General features: G+C 42.7%; 1 protein-coding gene across 4 annotated transcripts in view; it reads left to right on the top strand.

Annotated features, from left to right (window-relative positions):
- APLP2 (amyloid beta precursor like protein 2) overlaps positions 1 to 13,979 on the top strand; it is an 84,079-nt gene extending 70,100 nt beyond the window's left edge. For 2 of the 4 annotated variants that reach the window (XM_074321638.1, XM_019713972.2), the window contains 8 exons: positions 315 to 443; positions 3,395 to 3,494; positions 5,073 to 5,225; positions 6,729 to 6,764; positions 9,639 to 9,724; positions 10,795 to 10,869; positions 11,238 to 11,393; positions 12,534 to 13,979. In XM_074321638.1, the coding sequence (XP_074177739.1) occupies positions 315 to 443; positions 3,395 to 3,494; positions 5,073 to 5,225; positions 6,729 to 6,764; positions 9,639 to 9,724; positions 10,795 to 10,869; positions 11,238 to 11,393; positions 12,534 to 12,635 (837 nt within the window). In that variant the 3' untranslated portion in view covers positions 12,636 to 13,979. The remainder of the gene's footprint in view (positions 1 to 314; positions 444 to 3,394; positions 3,495 to 5,072; positions 5,226 to 6,728; positions 6,765 to 9,638; positions 9,725 to 10,794; positions 10,870 to 11,237; positions 11,394 to 12,533) is intronic. The other 2 variants (XM_074321639.1, XM_019713973.2) reach the window with 1 other exon arrangement.
- Positions 13,980 to 14,441: the final 462 nt, after the last annotated feature.

The raw sequence follows: 14,441 nt of genomic DNA, 5'->3' as shown, positions 1-14,441 counted from the left end.
GGACCGCCTAGCTTGTAATTAAGGTGTTGGAGGCTGAGCCAACGACAGAGTACACATTGAAGAGGACAGTGGGCTAGAGGTTCTGGAAAATACTGTTTGTTAAGGAGCAAGTATAACTTTGGAACTTAGTTTTTGGTACTTTTCTTAGAAAGGTAGCTTCTTGGTACTTGACAAGTTGAAAGCTTTTAAAAGTACAGCTTTCATTCTTGTGCCTCACTGCGCTTTACATTCTTAATGAATCTTCATAGCTTTGTTTTCCTGCCTGTGTTCACTTCCCTGGTCTTTGGATATAAAACAACTGTTCTTTCTTGCAGCCTCATCGCATCCTCCAGGCCTTGCGGCGTTACGTCCGTGCTGAGAACAAAGATCGCCTGCATACCATCCGTCATTACCAGCATGTGTTGGCTGTCGACCCCGAAAAGGCAGCCCAGATGAAATCCCAGGTACACTAGACATAGTAGGAGAGTGTTTCTAGTGGAGAGAGACTGCTTTGACTGACAGTTGGACAGCACTGATAGTTCTGCTTGATACCAGGCCTTAGAAAATGATTTTTGATTTCCAGAGACATCCTAGGTACAAGACTTGGTTTTTGCAAAGTTACTATTTTTAAAATCTTTTTCCATACTTTTTTATGTTAAGTACTTTCTACTTAAATAGTTTCTGAAAGTTCAGGAATGCATGATTATGTTGAATTGAAGTCTGTTTCTATCAGTTTACTTCTGATTTAGGGTACCACCAGAATTAATATTTGAAATCTTTTTTGGGCAAATATATCAAGCAGATCTTAAAAATTGGTTTCTTTTGTTTTGTACATCATAGTTTTTGTTTAAACAGACACTTTTACATTCCTGGGTTTTGTCTTATGCTGGGTCTAGCTTTTCTTTACAGTCATCTACAAAAGTTTGTTTCTGGACCCTCTTTCTAATTCAGTATTACCCATATATTACCTTGAGTTTTACTCTCTTGTATTCATTGAAAATGAACTTGCCTACAAGACTGCTAGCTCTCCTTTTGAATCAGGAAGTCTAATAATTCAGCCTGTTAGTTTTCCTAGAGGGCGTCGTAACCATGTAACTGATCTTACTGTGTTTCCTCCCATATTATAATGCAGCACTGTGCTGATTGTGAGCACCCACTATATGTGGGAGGCACTTGTAAGCGCGGGTCCCTGCCCATCATCCCAGGAGCTCCCCTTCCTAGCCTCTTGTCGCATGTGTGTTATGATGGGAAGGAAATCTGCCTAACGGGTCTAGGAACAGTGCAGTAAGGTTGTTATTGCTCCATTTGTTGAGCAGAAGTTTATGTGCTTCCTGTTCACCTGCCAAACTCTGCACTAGCATCTCATGATAGAAAGTTGAATCAATCCCTGTGCACCCTTGAGAAGCAGAATTAATTCACTATAAAGATGAAGAATAACTGTCCTTAAACATACAGAGCTCACTTTAGCATTTGGATGTTGGGAGACATGAAAGAACTTGGGCTCCTACAAGATGGAAAGAATGTAGACAGGAGATGGATCTGGGACCACAGTGGGGATATGGTATAGGCCTGGGGCTCAGTGGTTCCCTTTAAGCTGGACGGAGTAGAAGAGAAGGAGAAAAGGCCAAGAATCTGCTAGATTGGCTCCCAGGAAGCTTAGGTGGAACAATGCATGCATCTTGACAGGTTAGGTTTTTCAGGTCTACTTGATTTTTTAAAAATGTAATCAGTTTTTCCTTTTTGTGTGTGAAAAACTAGACTACTGCATAGTATTTTATGGGCTGGGGGAGCCTGTCCTATGTGGTTAAGAGTAGAAGGAAAGGAGAGACCTGATCAGTATATTAAATTAACAAGTAGAGAATGACTTATCTACAGGCAAGATCAGAGTGCTACACTAGGTCATACAAGTAGAACCCTCCTTAGAAAAATCTCAGGGCGGAGGAACCCAGTTCTAGTGTGTGATACTCACTGTCTGCTCTGACCCTTTAATTCTAGTGAAGCTTGGCCACTGAATTTCATTAACCTTTTATCTGTCCCCTATTCTGTTATCTGGACTCTAGAGAGCCCTGAATATTTTCAGCCTATTACAACATGTGCGTATTTGGTTTGGGTGTGGGTGATGTGGTGCTTTCACCTCATGCTCTACAGCTCAAGGGTTCACTATGCAGATACTAATGTCCAGTATCCCACCGTGTGGTTTGTGTGTCCTCATAGGGTATATGAACCATCCTCTCTCAAATGGCTTCTTAATTCATCTGAAGAAGTATAACAGTGTCAACACATGCTGAGGCTGTGGGTGGTCCATGTTTCCATTTCCATTTGCATTTTGTCTCTGAGGCACTCACTCTTGTACTTTCCCATCAATTTACTTGATTAAAAGAATGGCAAATACAAAATTAAATTACTTCTCCTTGCTTTTAAAGGTCAGAGAGACATCAATCTACAATAAAAGCATCTTTCCATTTAACTTTTTCTTTCCATTTTGACCCTTCATGTTAATGGCATCAAGTCCACATAATTAATCCATTGGTTTAGAGCGCCCTCTGTTGGGAGAGCTCGACAACTGCAAGTGTAACCAGGCAGGACAGTAGCTTAGGGGGAGCTACAATGTGCCTCGCTGTGCCATTGGGGTGGAAGTTAGCCCAAATCACCTTTCACTTCCACCCTGAAAAACTTTAAAAGTAAGTGACCGGCTTTAATGGCTTTTTTTTTTTTTAGTGAATAACCTTGGAACTTTTCATTTAGAAAAGGTAGTAAGCTATGGAAGACAGGTGGTAGATAAGTCTTCCTTTATCACCCCTTAAAATCAGGTTTATTTATATCTCAGTGCAAATTTTTGAAAGATTAGCTAATTTAGTTAAATAGGAATAAACTAGTACTCTTATTCATCATGATAATCATTTTAGTTAATTGCTTTACTAAGCAAAATCCATGAATGTCCCCCAAATCTGTTTTTTAGCTTGTGATTTCATTCTTTTTTTTACCCCATCTAATCTGACCAGTGGTAAAAATTGGTCGACTCTTTCCCATTTTCACTCAGAAAAACATTATTGAGTACCTGGCATTGTAAAAATTAGGGTTCTTTTTTAACTCATTCAGTACAGTTAGTAAGTTCCTCATATGAAAAATCAACAAGTGGCTTGTGAAAATTTTAAAGTTTTCTTTTAACTTGGAGTTCTCTCTGGATAAATTCTAAGGTCACTGAGGGGTATCACACAGTCTGAACACATTCTTATACTTTAGGGGTCAATAAATATTGTGTGGGGATTAATACATTCCCTCTGACCAGCAGCTTTGCTGGATGTTGTAGAGAGCATATGTACCTTTTCAGCTGGCCTCTGTAGAAGTGTGTTTGGATGTCCCTCTTGGCCCGATGTTTGGGTGACAAGGCCTCTCTGCCATACTGTACTTCCAGGTGATGACTCATCTCCACGTGATTGAAGAAAGAAGGAACCAAAGCCTCTCTCTGCTCTACAAAGTACCTTATGTAGCCCAAGAAATCCAAGAGGAAATTGGTGGGTGCTGACTGTGTTTGTGTTGAGGTCAGGTGGGACTTCTTGCTGAATCTCGAGAATGACAGCTGTGCTAGATTAGAGAAATAGCACAAGCAATGCCATGAAGCTGGGTGTTAGCACACCATCGTTTCAGAAGTCTGGAATTCACTGGAGCTTGTGTGGCAAGGTCAAGTACTGGCTCTGAGCCTTGAGTTTCATTGACCTTCACTCTGTCACCGGAAGAAAAATCTAGGCTGTGAAATGGCAAGGGACTGGGGGAGTCTCTTGTTACCCTTTCCTTCCTTGATTGTTGATACATTTCAAGGCATTTATTTTACACACATGGCCACATCCTCTCCTTCTGTCTCTATCATCTTTGTTTATTCAGTAAGTATTTATTGTATCTGCTCTGTGTCACAGAGTAAAATGGTGCACATGCAGACAGTGTCTCCTGGAGCGCATGTCCTAGTAGGAGAGAAACAGACAGCAAAATAAGTATTCCAAGGGGACGAGAGCTGTGTAGGGTGGTGCAACTAGGGTGAGATTGTGAAGAATGGCTGGGAGGTCAGGGAGGCTGTCTCAGGGATAGTAACCTGAGACCACAAGGAGAATAAAGCCTGTTAGCGTAGCCATGGCTACTGCAGAGGCCTGAAGTTTAAATCAAGTGGCAGCACATGTGAGTAGGGCAAAGCGGGAGAAATGAGGCCAAAGGAAGTAGGCAGAGGCCAATTTGTTACAAGCAATTTTTAGCAAAATGAAGGAGTTTGTATTTTATTCCAGGATAATGGAAAGCTGTTAGAGGCTTTTAAACTAGTGACTAACTAGATCTGGATTATGCTTTTTAAAAAGAACGTGAATTAAAGAAAAGATAATGGGCTGCTATGTGGAGAGTTGATTAAAATTGGAAACCACCCAGGAAGCGATTGTAAAAGTCCAGGAGAAGGGTGGTTGTGTGCACTAAGATGGTAAAAAAAAAAAAGGAGACAGAGATGGGGTGGTTTTCAGGAAATGGTTCAGAGTAGGGTGAACAGGATGTGCTATGGGTTGGATGGGAGAGTAAGGGAAAGAAAAGTATCAAGGATAACGCAAAAAAAAAAAAAGAATGCCCAGGTTTTCATTGTGAGCGATTGAGTGGATGGTGGTGCCAAACTTGACTGAGGTAAAGCATTGCCTTTACACACGTTAAACAGAAATTCCTGCTGGATATGAAGTGGAGGTGGAAGGTGGGCTAGTAGATTGATGAGCGTAGGTCAAGCCGTGGGTGCAGGTAGGTTTGGGAGTCATATGTGGGTGGTATTTAAAACTGTGCCATCAGGTGAAATGACTTAAACTGAGTGAATCGATAGAGAAGCAAGCGGTGCCCAGGTTGGAGCCCCGGAGTTCCCGGTGCTGGGGTTCTGCGATGCCCCAGAATCGGGGGAGCTGTTTCAGGGGGGAGGGAGGGGGTTGTTGATTGTGTTGGGAGCTGGAGAGGTGCTCCCCTCGGCAGGTCTCGTGTTCTCTGATGACATGAATTAGCCTTGTTCAGACTGTTAGTCCTGTGCCTAGAAACTAGATCTTGCTGGAAACCTGGTTCCCTGCCATGTCTGTCTTTGTCAGATGAGCTACTTCAAGAACAGCGTGCAGACATGGACCAGTTCACGTCCTCTATCTCAGAGACCCCCGTGGATGTCCGGGTGAGCTCTGAAGAGAGTGATGAGATCCCGCCATTCCACCCCTTCCATCCCTTCCCGTCCTTACCTGAGAACGAAGGTGTGTATGATCGACATTACAACTTCTTGGCAGTGGGGGTGGAGCGTGTGCGGGGAGAAGAACACAGTTAGAAGATTGAGGTCAGATTTTTGAGCCTGCGTTGTGTTGGGGAGGCTGTGATTCTCGTAGAGACAGGCAGAGAAAGGGAGACTCAATTCATTGAGCACCTACTCTGCGTAGACACCATGCTGGGTGCTTTCAGATAGTTGGTTTCAGTAGCACCATGAGGTTAATAATATTTCTCCCATTTTATAGATGGTTTGCTTAAATACCACTGATTTTCCTGGTCCCATCAGCTTCCCCAGTGTGTGTAATGCCTTACATGTGGAAGTCATTTTACAGTTTAAATAGCACTTTCATGTTATATTATGTCATTATCTTTTCATAACAGTCTTGGGAGGTAGGTAGTGGAGAGGACAGCAGTGACACGACTCGCTCAAGGTGACACCTCTGGTATATGAGGTGGGGATAAGCTGTTTCTCCTCCCAGTCACGCATGCTTTCTTCTATTCCCTTGCTCGTTCTTGATGTCTCGAGGGATCTCTAAAAGCTTCTGCACCAGAAACAAGCAAGCTGCTGAGACCAGTACCCTAATACCAGGGTGTGGAATTAGATTCTACTTATTTGTCTGCTGCTGTTGCTGCTGATGGTGGTGATGGAAAAAATAGTGGCCACAGCTATGCCAGCTTTAGCTAAGCATCGGTCATGGATGCTCTCATTTAATCCTCAAAATAATTCTCTACTGGAGTATTTCCATTTGGGGGTTCCCAGACAGAAAGGTGAAGTATCTGCCCACGGTCATGTAGCTTGTAGGTGGAGAGTAAGGATTTGAACCCAAGCTGGTTTGGTCCTGCAGTCCTAGGCAGTCACTCACCTCTGACCAGATAGCCTAGTGGTGGACGAAGGCCTGAGAAAAGCATCGGGGGGAGAAGGGGGCATCCAGCTTAGCCTTCAGACCTTAAATGTCTTCTCAACTAGTTATCTCAGAAATACCAACTCAGTACAGTTGACTCTCCAATAATACAACAGAATCTGAGAAAAGAGGTGGATAAACAAAGAGTGTTTATCTGTGTTCCTAAAACGTGCACTTCCGGGGGGGCTGTACAGTGGCCACGCCCACACAGCTTATTTGGGACCAGGGCATTTGGACCTGTCAGAACTAGGACTTGTCTGCTTTTCAGAAAATCACAATCGATACTAACTTCTGGTTTTGTTGTTGTCTAAGAAAAAGAACTTTGTGGGCTAAACTAAATAATTTGGGAATCTCAAAAAATTTCCCCCGAAGACCCAAGACAGACCTACTTCTTTCTCTCCTACCTTCCGGTCATTTGCTGTAGTTCTTACCGTTGGTTTGTTTATGGAATATCTCAGGCATGGTTCTTAAGGAAGGATACTTTTTGCTCACATTATGGAGAAATTCTAAGATAGGACATTTGAAAGAAGCCGTTTTCTTTCTTAATCTCCTTTTGTGCTATTTTGTTTTTATTGTTTTCCTTTCTGCTAGACACCCAGCCGGAGTTGTACCACCCAATGAAAAAAGGTTGGTTTGTCAGAGATGTTCCCTTAAAGACCGTCATTCCTGTCACTTCCCCAATGTGTCAGAAGTCTCATGTTCTGTTTCATAACATCACCGATTTTTCCACCTCATTTCTTCAGACATGGCTGTGTGTGGAGCCAGAGTGGCCCTATCTTCAGTACCTAGAGTCCAGTGTCAGTGGTATTGGTTACACAGTGGCCATCCTGAGTTTTCCTTCTGGATGTCCAGAGACTACCAGAGTAACCAAAGTAGATTTTTCATAAATTCTTTCAATCTGGGTAGACTTTCAAAAGTATATCCTATTTAAACAGATTGTTTGAAAATTGCTAGTATGTGAACAAATATGCTTAATTTATGGTCAGGTGGAGAGTCATTTTCTTTCACCTCTTGTTTTCTCTGCTCCTCCCACTTACAGCTTTTCCCTCTTTAGCCATCCCTTGCCCTTTGTCTGTGCCCAACTGTCTGTTGCCAGTTGTCTCATGTCTCCTGAATTACAGCATTAATCAAAACGTATTAGAAACTGATGGATGAAACAGGTGGAGACAAGTGAACTCTTGCTGTAGTGAATCTCCAATTTTCAGAAAAATGTAACATTATGTAAGCACTGTGCTAAATGTTTTGTATACTTGATCTCATTTAATCCTCTGAAGCCACTGTAGTTAGTATTTTCAGCTCTCTTTTATAGATTGAGCAGTTGAAGAAGTCTTACAGATTACAGGACTTGCTTAAAGTCATGAGTTTAAGAGGTGGAGGAACTAGAATTTGAACCCAGTTCCCTCTGTCTTCAAAGCCCATGCTGTTTCGGTTACATAAAATGCCAGTGTTGGCTGCTGAATATCCCCAGGTTGTTGGGTAGTCCACAATTGCTAGAGTCACTGAGTCAGTTGAAATGTTTTGTGTTCTTAGTGTGTGTTCTATGAGCCTGCTCCTTTGGCTTTGGCAGATGGATTGTGGATGGACCGCTAGGGTTCCCTGGCTGAGAATGTGCTGGTGGTTTGTGCCACAGCTTATTCTCAGAATGTAAGGGTGTGATTTAAATCTTCTAAAAATCGCTTCTATGTAAATACTTTATTTTATTCTGCTGGGATATGCCTCTTCATCAGTGTGTTAATGTGCCTCTGAACAGCACATCTTAAGATTCTTTTAGTGTGACATGAATTTTCTAGAATGTTAACTGGCTTTTGCCCTCATACATCAACTGTTATTAGTTGGAATAATTTAAATATTAACTTTTGGTCTTTTAAAGTCAACTTGTTTATGCATTTTGTAAAACCAAAATGGTTTTGGTCAGTGTTTAAGAAACACGTGGGATATACCACCAAAAAAGTATTCAACTAGCTTGGACTGGTAGTAGGACTTTAAATTAGTGGGTTCAGTGCCACATTATTTTTCAAATAGGATCCTGTCCTTATGACCTTTAAAATTTTGAGGAAGAGATCCTAAGGAAAAGTGATGGACAGAGCTGAGAATTAGAGGTGATTAGCTTTGAGCATGAGCATCCTAGCTGAGGCAGCGCCATTCCCCTTTCTCAAATAATTCAAGTGCAGTGTTGTATTTTGAGACTACAAAAGCCAGTCCTGATTTAACTTACCCTAGAATTAAATTGTGAAATTATTTAAAATGAAAGCTTTAGGAAAAAAAACGCACCATTTTTGGCTGCGTTCTAATGAGTTACTACTGCATTAGCTGGCCTGCAAGTTCAACTGCAGTAGCTGTTATGAATTGCTCCATCAAGAACGAGTCTAGTTGTAAGCTGGAAAGCTTTGCTGTGGCTGGCCCAGTATCGTTGCCTGCCTTTGGCAAGTACAGGGACAGCAGTGCTTTGCACATACTCATGTTGGAATGTTCCTCACTTGCAGGTGGTCACCTTACAATGCCGAGTATGCTGTCGGGTTGAGCTATTTATAAAGGTTTTAATCATAGATGTTCATATAGCACTGTGTATGTTATTATTAATAAGAAACTCTTAGGATAGCTAGAAATCACATGCTTTGGAGCTAAAAATAAAAAGGCTTGCTCCTCACTTTTCCTCTCTGGGTTTTTTCTGGCTTCAGTCATACTGCACCTTCAGACACTGTCATTTGGAGTGCTACACACAAGTGACATTGGCTCAGGCCACGTCTGACCTTGGCAAGAAGAGAGTTGCTATTCTTGATCCTTTTATAGAAAGGTACCTTCCACCCTGGTGTTAGGAGTCCGCCTGTTTGTGGAATGCTTCCTTCCTGTTCATTCACTAGTAACCATCAAAGGATGTGACTGTGTGTAGTCTAGGCCCTGAGAGGATCACAGCCTATTGGAGACACAGGAGATTTTAAGTGCCATAACCTGGGATTGTCTCCTAAGAGCAGATACAACTTGAAGGACAAATAGGAAGGGTTTAAGGTCAGGGAGGGTATTTCAGGCAGAAAGAATTGCCTGTGGGATCAAATACGATGCTGGAGGCGAACATGCAAATTCATTTCTGGTACAACAGTGATTCCATTCAGAGGGAACCCCGGGTGTTGAAGCAGTGAGTTGTGGGCTAGTAGGTGCTCGGTAATGTCTCATAGGGTGCTACATGTGTTCCATGTTAGAATGCCTTTGGATTCAGCTTCTGTTTCTCTTACAATAAACATTCTCTTCTAAAGGCTTGTATTCCATCTTTCCGAGTTGGATACAAGTAAGCACTCTCTCTTCATTATTCCCATTGGCCCTCTGAAAAATGCCTGTTTCATTCATCCTTATAGAGCATAGTATGTCCTCAAAAATGGGAACCAAGTAGCATATCGAGTCACAAGGGGAGGCATTCAACGGGGGCTCCCTGCCCTCAGGAGGGTGTTTGCTGCTTCTGTGGTCAGCCCATCCTGGGAAACTCAGCTATGCTCTCTCTCCACACAGGCTCTGGAGTAGGAGAGCAGGATGGAGGACTGATTGGTGCTGAGGAGAAAGTGATTAACAGTAAGAATAAAGTGGATGAAAATATGGTGAGCCATTTCTCTCTTCTGCCCTGCCCTGTTTTAATTTTGAGAATAATTAAAGTAAGTGACATTGTTTTAGATTCTTCCCAGATGAACCACCATGTGTTCATTTTCCATATGATAGAAAATGGGTGGGCTCCAGCTGCTCCCACAGGATTGCTGTATTGTTTAGCATCTGGGTATGAGAAGGAATAAATAATTATTTTTCAGTAGCTCATTATTACTATACTGTGGGAAAATATATTTGCAACTGAAGAGATGAATGAACTATCAGAGGCCATTTTCAAGTGAGTAGAGGTTTCATAATGAAAATGGGGTAGAGGGCCAGCCCGATGGCTCAGGTGGTTGGAGCGCTGTGCTCCTAAAGCCGAAGTCGCCAGTTCGATTCCCACATGGGCTAGTGAGCTGCACCCTCTACAGCTAAAATTGTGAACAACGGCTCTCCCTGGAGCTGGGCTGCCGTGAGCAGCCAGAGGTTGGCATGAGCTGCCAAGTGCTGCTGTGAGCGGCCGCCGACTGACCGCCTTAGAGATGAGGGGAGGGGGGTGCGGCGCAAGGTTCATAATACCAGCATGGGCTAGGGAGCTGTGTCCTACACACTAGACTGAGAAACAATGGCTTGAAGAGGAGTGGGGGCAGGGGGGAGGGAGAGGCGGAAGAAGGAGGGAGGAAAAATGGAGTAGAGCTGGGTTTGGTCCTTACACTGCCTTAGGTTTATACCACCTATTCATTATTCTTCTAGCATTTTCTCTTACTTAAATTTCTGGATTATCCTTCACTGAATTTGATATTTCAACCTAGAAATCTGTCCTGAAATACCTTTCCACAACAGTTTTCTGTGGGAAAAAGGAGGTGAAAGCCCTTAAAGGACCAACTGCTGTATAATAGTCTTCCAGTCACACTTGGTCCTTCATGTAGGGGTTTGGTGAATGGATTTAGATAAATGTGACAGAACTGATTGATTAGTGTATTTCCATCAGGTATCATCTGCTTCCCTCTACCAAATAGTAAATGGAGTAATGTTTATACTACATTTCCCTTTCATCCCCGTTACTGACATTTTCATACTGTTTCAGGTCATTGATGAGACGCTGGATGTTAAGGAAATGATTTTCAATTCTGAGCGAGTTGGAGGCCTTGAGGAAGAACCGGTATGTGTTTAACTCCAGAAACTAATGCCAGGTTTTTATGTCCATCTCAACTATTTCTCTTTCCTGACATCTCATTCAAGTAGAAAATGGGAGAGATGCTCGGTGTCTTAGGTTATCAAGGACCCTCATCCCCATTTTTCCATACTTTGGGAGAAGATATCTAAAATTAGAATCTCCAAGGAGACTGGAAAAAGTGGGAGTTCTCCCCATGTGGATGGTTACCTGGAAAGCAGGCTCTTGGGGCCCATTGGTTCTAGAGACACACTAAAGGAGCATGGCTCTCACTGAGTTGCTCTCCTCTTGGCTGCCATCTCTCACGCTGTGCCCATGGTCACTGGGACTGTCACACATCTGCCCTGTTGTTTTAGGAATCCGTGGCGCAGCTGAGGGAGGACTTCAGTCTGAGCAGCAGTGCCCTCATTGGCCTGTTGGTCATTGCGGTGGCCATTGCTACGGTCATAGTCATCAGCCTGGTGATGCTGAGGAAGAGACAGTACGGCACCATCAGCCATGGGATTGTTGAGGTGAGTAGCTGAGCCTTTTTCCGACTTGGCTCTGAGCGGGCAAGGCTTGCTGTCTGCTGTTTGGAGCTGTGTGGAGTTCAGATGTCTGTACTTGTTGGGTGCTGCACATCATGGAAACTCCTCACTGGATTGTTAGGTCACGTTATGGAAGTCGGCTCCAACTGAATGATGTTGATCCCATGACAAAGGGCTGTTGCCAACTTTCAGCATTAATTTGGGCTTTGACTGTGAATGTGAGAAAACGAAGAGCATTTTATGCTGCAGAGGATGAAAACTGTTCTCTGCAATTATTTCCTTAGTGTTTCCCTTTTTTAGGTATGTTTGATATTTGAGAATGAAGGACTCTTAATACTCTGTTGTTGTTGTTGACTTGTTTTATAAGGAACAAACCAGGTATATGATAGGTCAGGCAACAGTGGCGATTATGAGTGAATTAAGCCTTAAAAAGATGAACTGGGAATAATACTCTTCTCTTTTAATGGTGAAAAAAGCAACAGAAATTTAGAAAGAGCCAGAGCAGGCTGTTTCTGTTCCATCGTTTGCTGATTTGTAATTAGAACTGCTTATCACCGTATTTTGGTGGGTGGTGGAAATGTCCAGTCTCTTGATTCTAGAAAATGAATCCAATAAGGAATGTAACATGCACTGGGAAATTAGTTTAGATGCATGTCTTAGTTATTTGGTTTCATCTCCCGCTGGACACAGACCCAGTTGTAGAATTCCAAGAGCTGGAAAAGACCCGATAGAGCCTCCGGCCCACTCCTTGTTTTACAGGGTGCTCGCCTAGGCTGTCCCAGATGGTAGGTAGCAAAACAGAGACTTGCTGGTCACTGTGGTTCTAGGAAATTCAGTTCACTGTTTTCTCTGACTTGGACGAAGCTTTTAGGACTCCAGCTTTCAGAAGCGTTGCCTCTTGGACCCTCCTCTTTTCTCTCTTGTCCTCCTGTGTCCTCACCACCAGCTCTTTTTTGGTTCACCCAGTGGAAATGGGACGCTGGGCTGATTTTGGTCCCCAGGGGATTGCACAGCAAACAGCTCAGGTCTTCTGAACCCTGTGCCATTTTCTTAGGTGCCCCTTAGTCGTTGTTCCTCTAGGTTGACCCCATGCTCTTAGGTGATCCTTAGTCTTTGTTCCTCTAGGTCGACCCAATGCTCACCCCCGAAGAGCGTCACCTGAACAAGATGCAGAACCATGGTTATGAAAATCCGACCTACAAATACCTGGAGCAGATGCAGGTTTAAGTGGGAGAAGGCATGTGGCCCCCCCGTTGGAGTGCAATGGTGCAGGTGGGCCAGAGAGGTCCAGCATTTGGGATCGACTACTGACCAACAATTACTTCCAGAGGATTTCATCTTACATTCAGACCTCCTGGATCATTAAGACTATAAAGTACTACTGTAGAATCACAATTTCCATTCTTTTAAATGGGTGAAAAAAATGTTAATATAACAATATATGATATATAAACCTTAAATGAAATGAGAAAATGATCTATTGCAGATATTTGACTGATGTAGTTTTCTGTTTTTAAATTAATCAGGAATCCCACTTCTATTGTATTGTTTCACACGTGCTCTCTATAGACATGGAAAATGTTGATTTTCAATGATAGACTGTATATGCAGGTTGTTTGTTCCAGTTGCATTGTATAAATCAACTCTTTAAGGCTCATTCACTGTCCTGGTTTTTATTTTTTTTTAAAGGTATTCCCTTTTAAAATGGGCTTTCAGGAAGTTGCTGGGAAACTAAATGAAATAGGGAACTGTAAGACCATTGAAGCACATCTTGATACCCTCTCCAAATTATTTTAAAGGACCGGTATCTCGGGAGTCTGGTGTTCGACTGCTGGGTACCTTGGTGTCTCCACACAAGTCCCATCACCAAGGAGGTTAAAAGCATTTGAGTTCCAGCATCTTTAAGCAAGCCTAATGTATACAGAATAGGGCATCCACTACTGCTTTCCTTCTAAATCCAGTTCTTCCACAGAAAATTAGCCTGTAGTTTGTATATGAACTTCACTGTCCACCATTTATTTACCGTAGCTTTTTACAGCTCACTTCCCTCCCAAGGAATGTCCGAATGTGCTCTTTCCCTCTTTGGACATTTCCCTCTGAAGGCACTGATTCTTGTCCCTCCCCCTTTGTACCTTGACTATTCTGCCCTCCCTCTCCCATCACCAGCCTTGTTGGTGTTCACTCAGAGAAGACTGTAGTCGCAGGTGGCCAGTGGCCGGGGAGAGACCATGGGAGGTTTGCTTTCTGTGGAAGGAGAATATTCTCAGTTACACCTGATATGGTCTGTAGACACCATGGGAAGTGGTGAAGATTTTGTTTCCTTCACACGAGTCTCTGTAATGCTTGTATAGTTGGCATTGATGCTCACAGCTGTTTCTTATTATGCTGAAGGTTCTGGTAACCTGTGGTGTATTTTTTTCTATTTCCTTGTGACTTTTTTTCTTCTCCCCTCCTTTCCCGTATCCATGTCTCTTCCCACTATGCACAGATAAACTGTACCTACAAACTCCTTAATCTGATCTGTGGAGAATGTACAGAATTTAAACACATCAATAAATACTTTAACTTCCACCAAGACTCCTTGTTTTATTGGCCTTGGTTTATTATTCTGTGGTGATGGTTTCAACCCTACTACGTCCAGGACGATGGGTTGCCAAGCTGCTGGCAGAGGTGGGGATTAGTCTGCTCACACAAGTTGGACTCTTGAGCTTGAATTCCATTAAAGTAACAGGGAAAGTGCTTTCAACCTGAAGGCAGGTGTCTATTAACTCAGATAAATATTCTTTCATTATGTCTTTAATGCTTTCCTCCACTGTATTTTGCATGTTTTCTAAAATTATAATTGGTTAGACCTTGGACCTCCCTGATGGCTTCTTTTGCTTTAGTTTTATTCTGTAATCTGAGTGATTGCTTTTTCTTTACCTTTCAGCATTTCTAGTGAATTTTATAATCATATTTTTAAATTTTGTAAGGGCTGCTTGCTTTATCTTACTGTTTTTTTAAACATCCCTTTTTTAATGATGGCAAACCCAT

This window comes from Rhinolophus sinicus, linkage group LG16, assembly GCF_036562045.2.
Source record: "Rhinolophus sinicus isolate RSC01 linkage group LG16, ASM3656204v1, whole genome shotgun sequence".
In the NCBI taxonomy this organism is placed as follows: domain Eukaryota; kingdom Metazoa; phylum Chordata; class Mammalia; order Chiroptera; family Rhinolophidae; genus Rhinolophus; species Rhinolophus sinicus.
The sequence above is the reverse complement of the archived record's forward strand: the minus strand, read 5'-3'. Positions and strand labels throughout refer to the sequence as shown.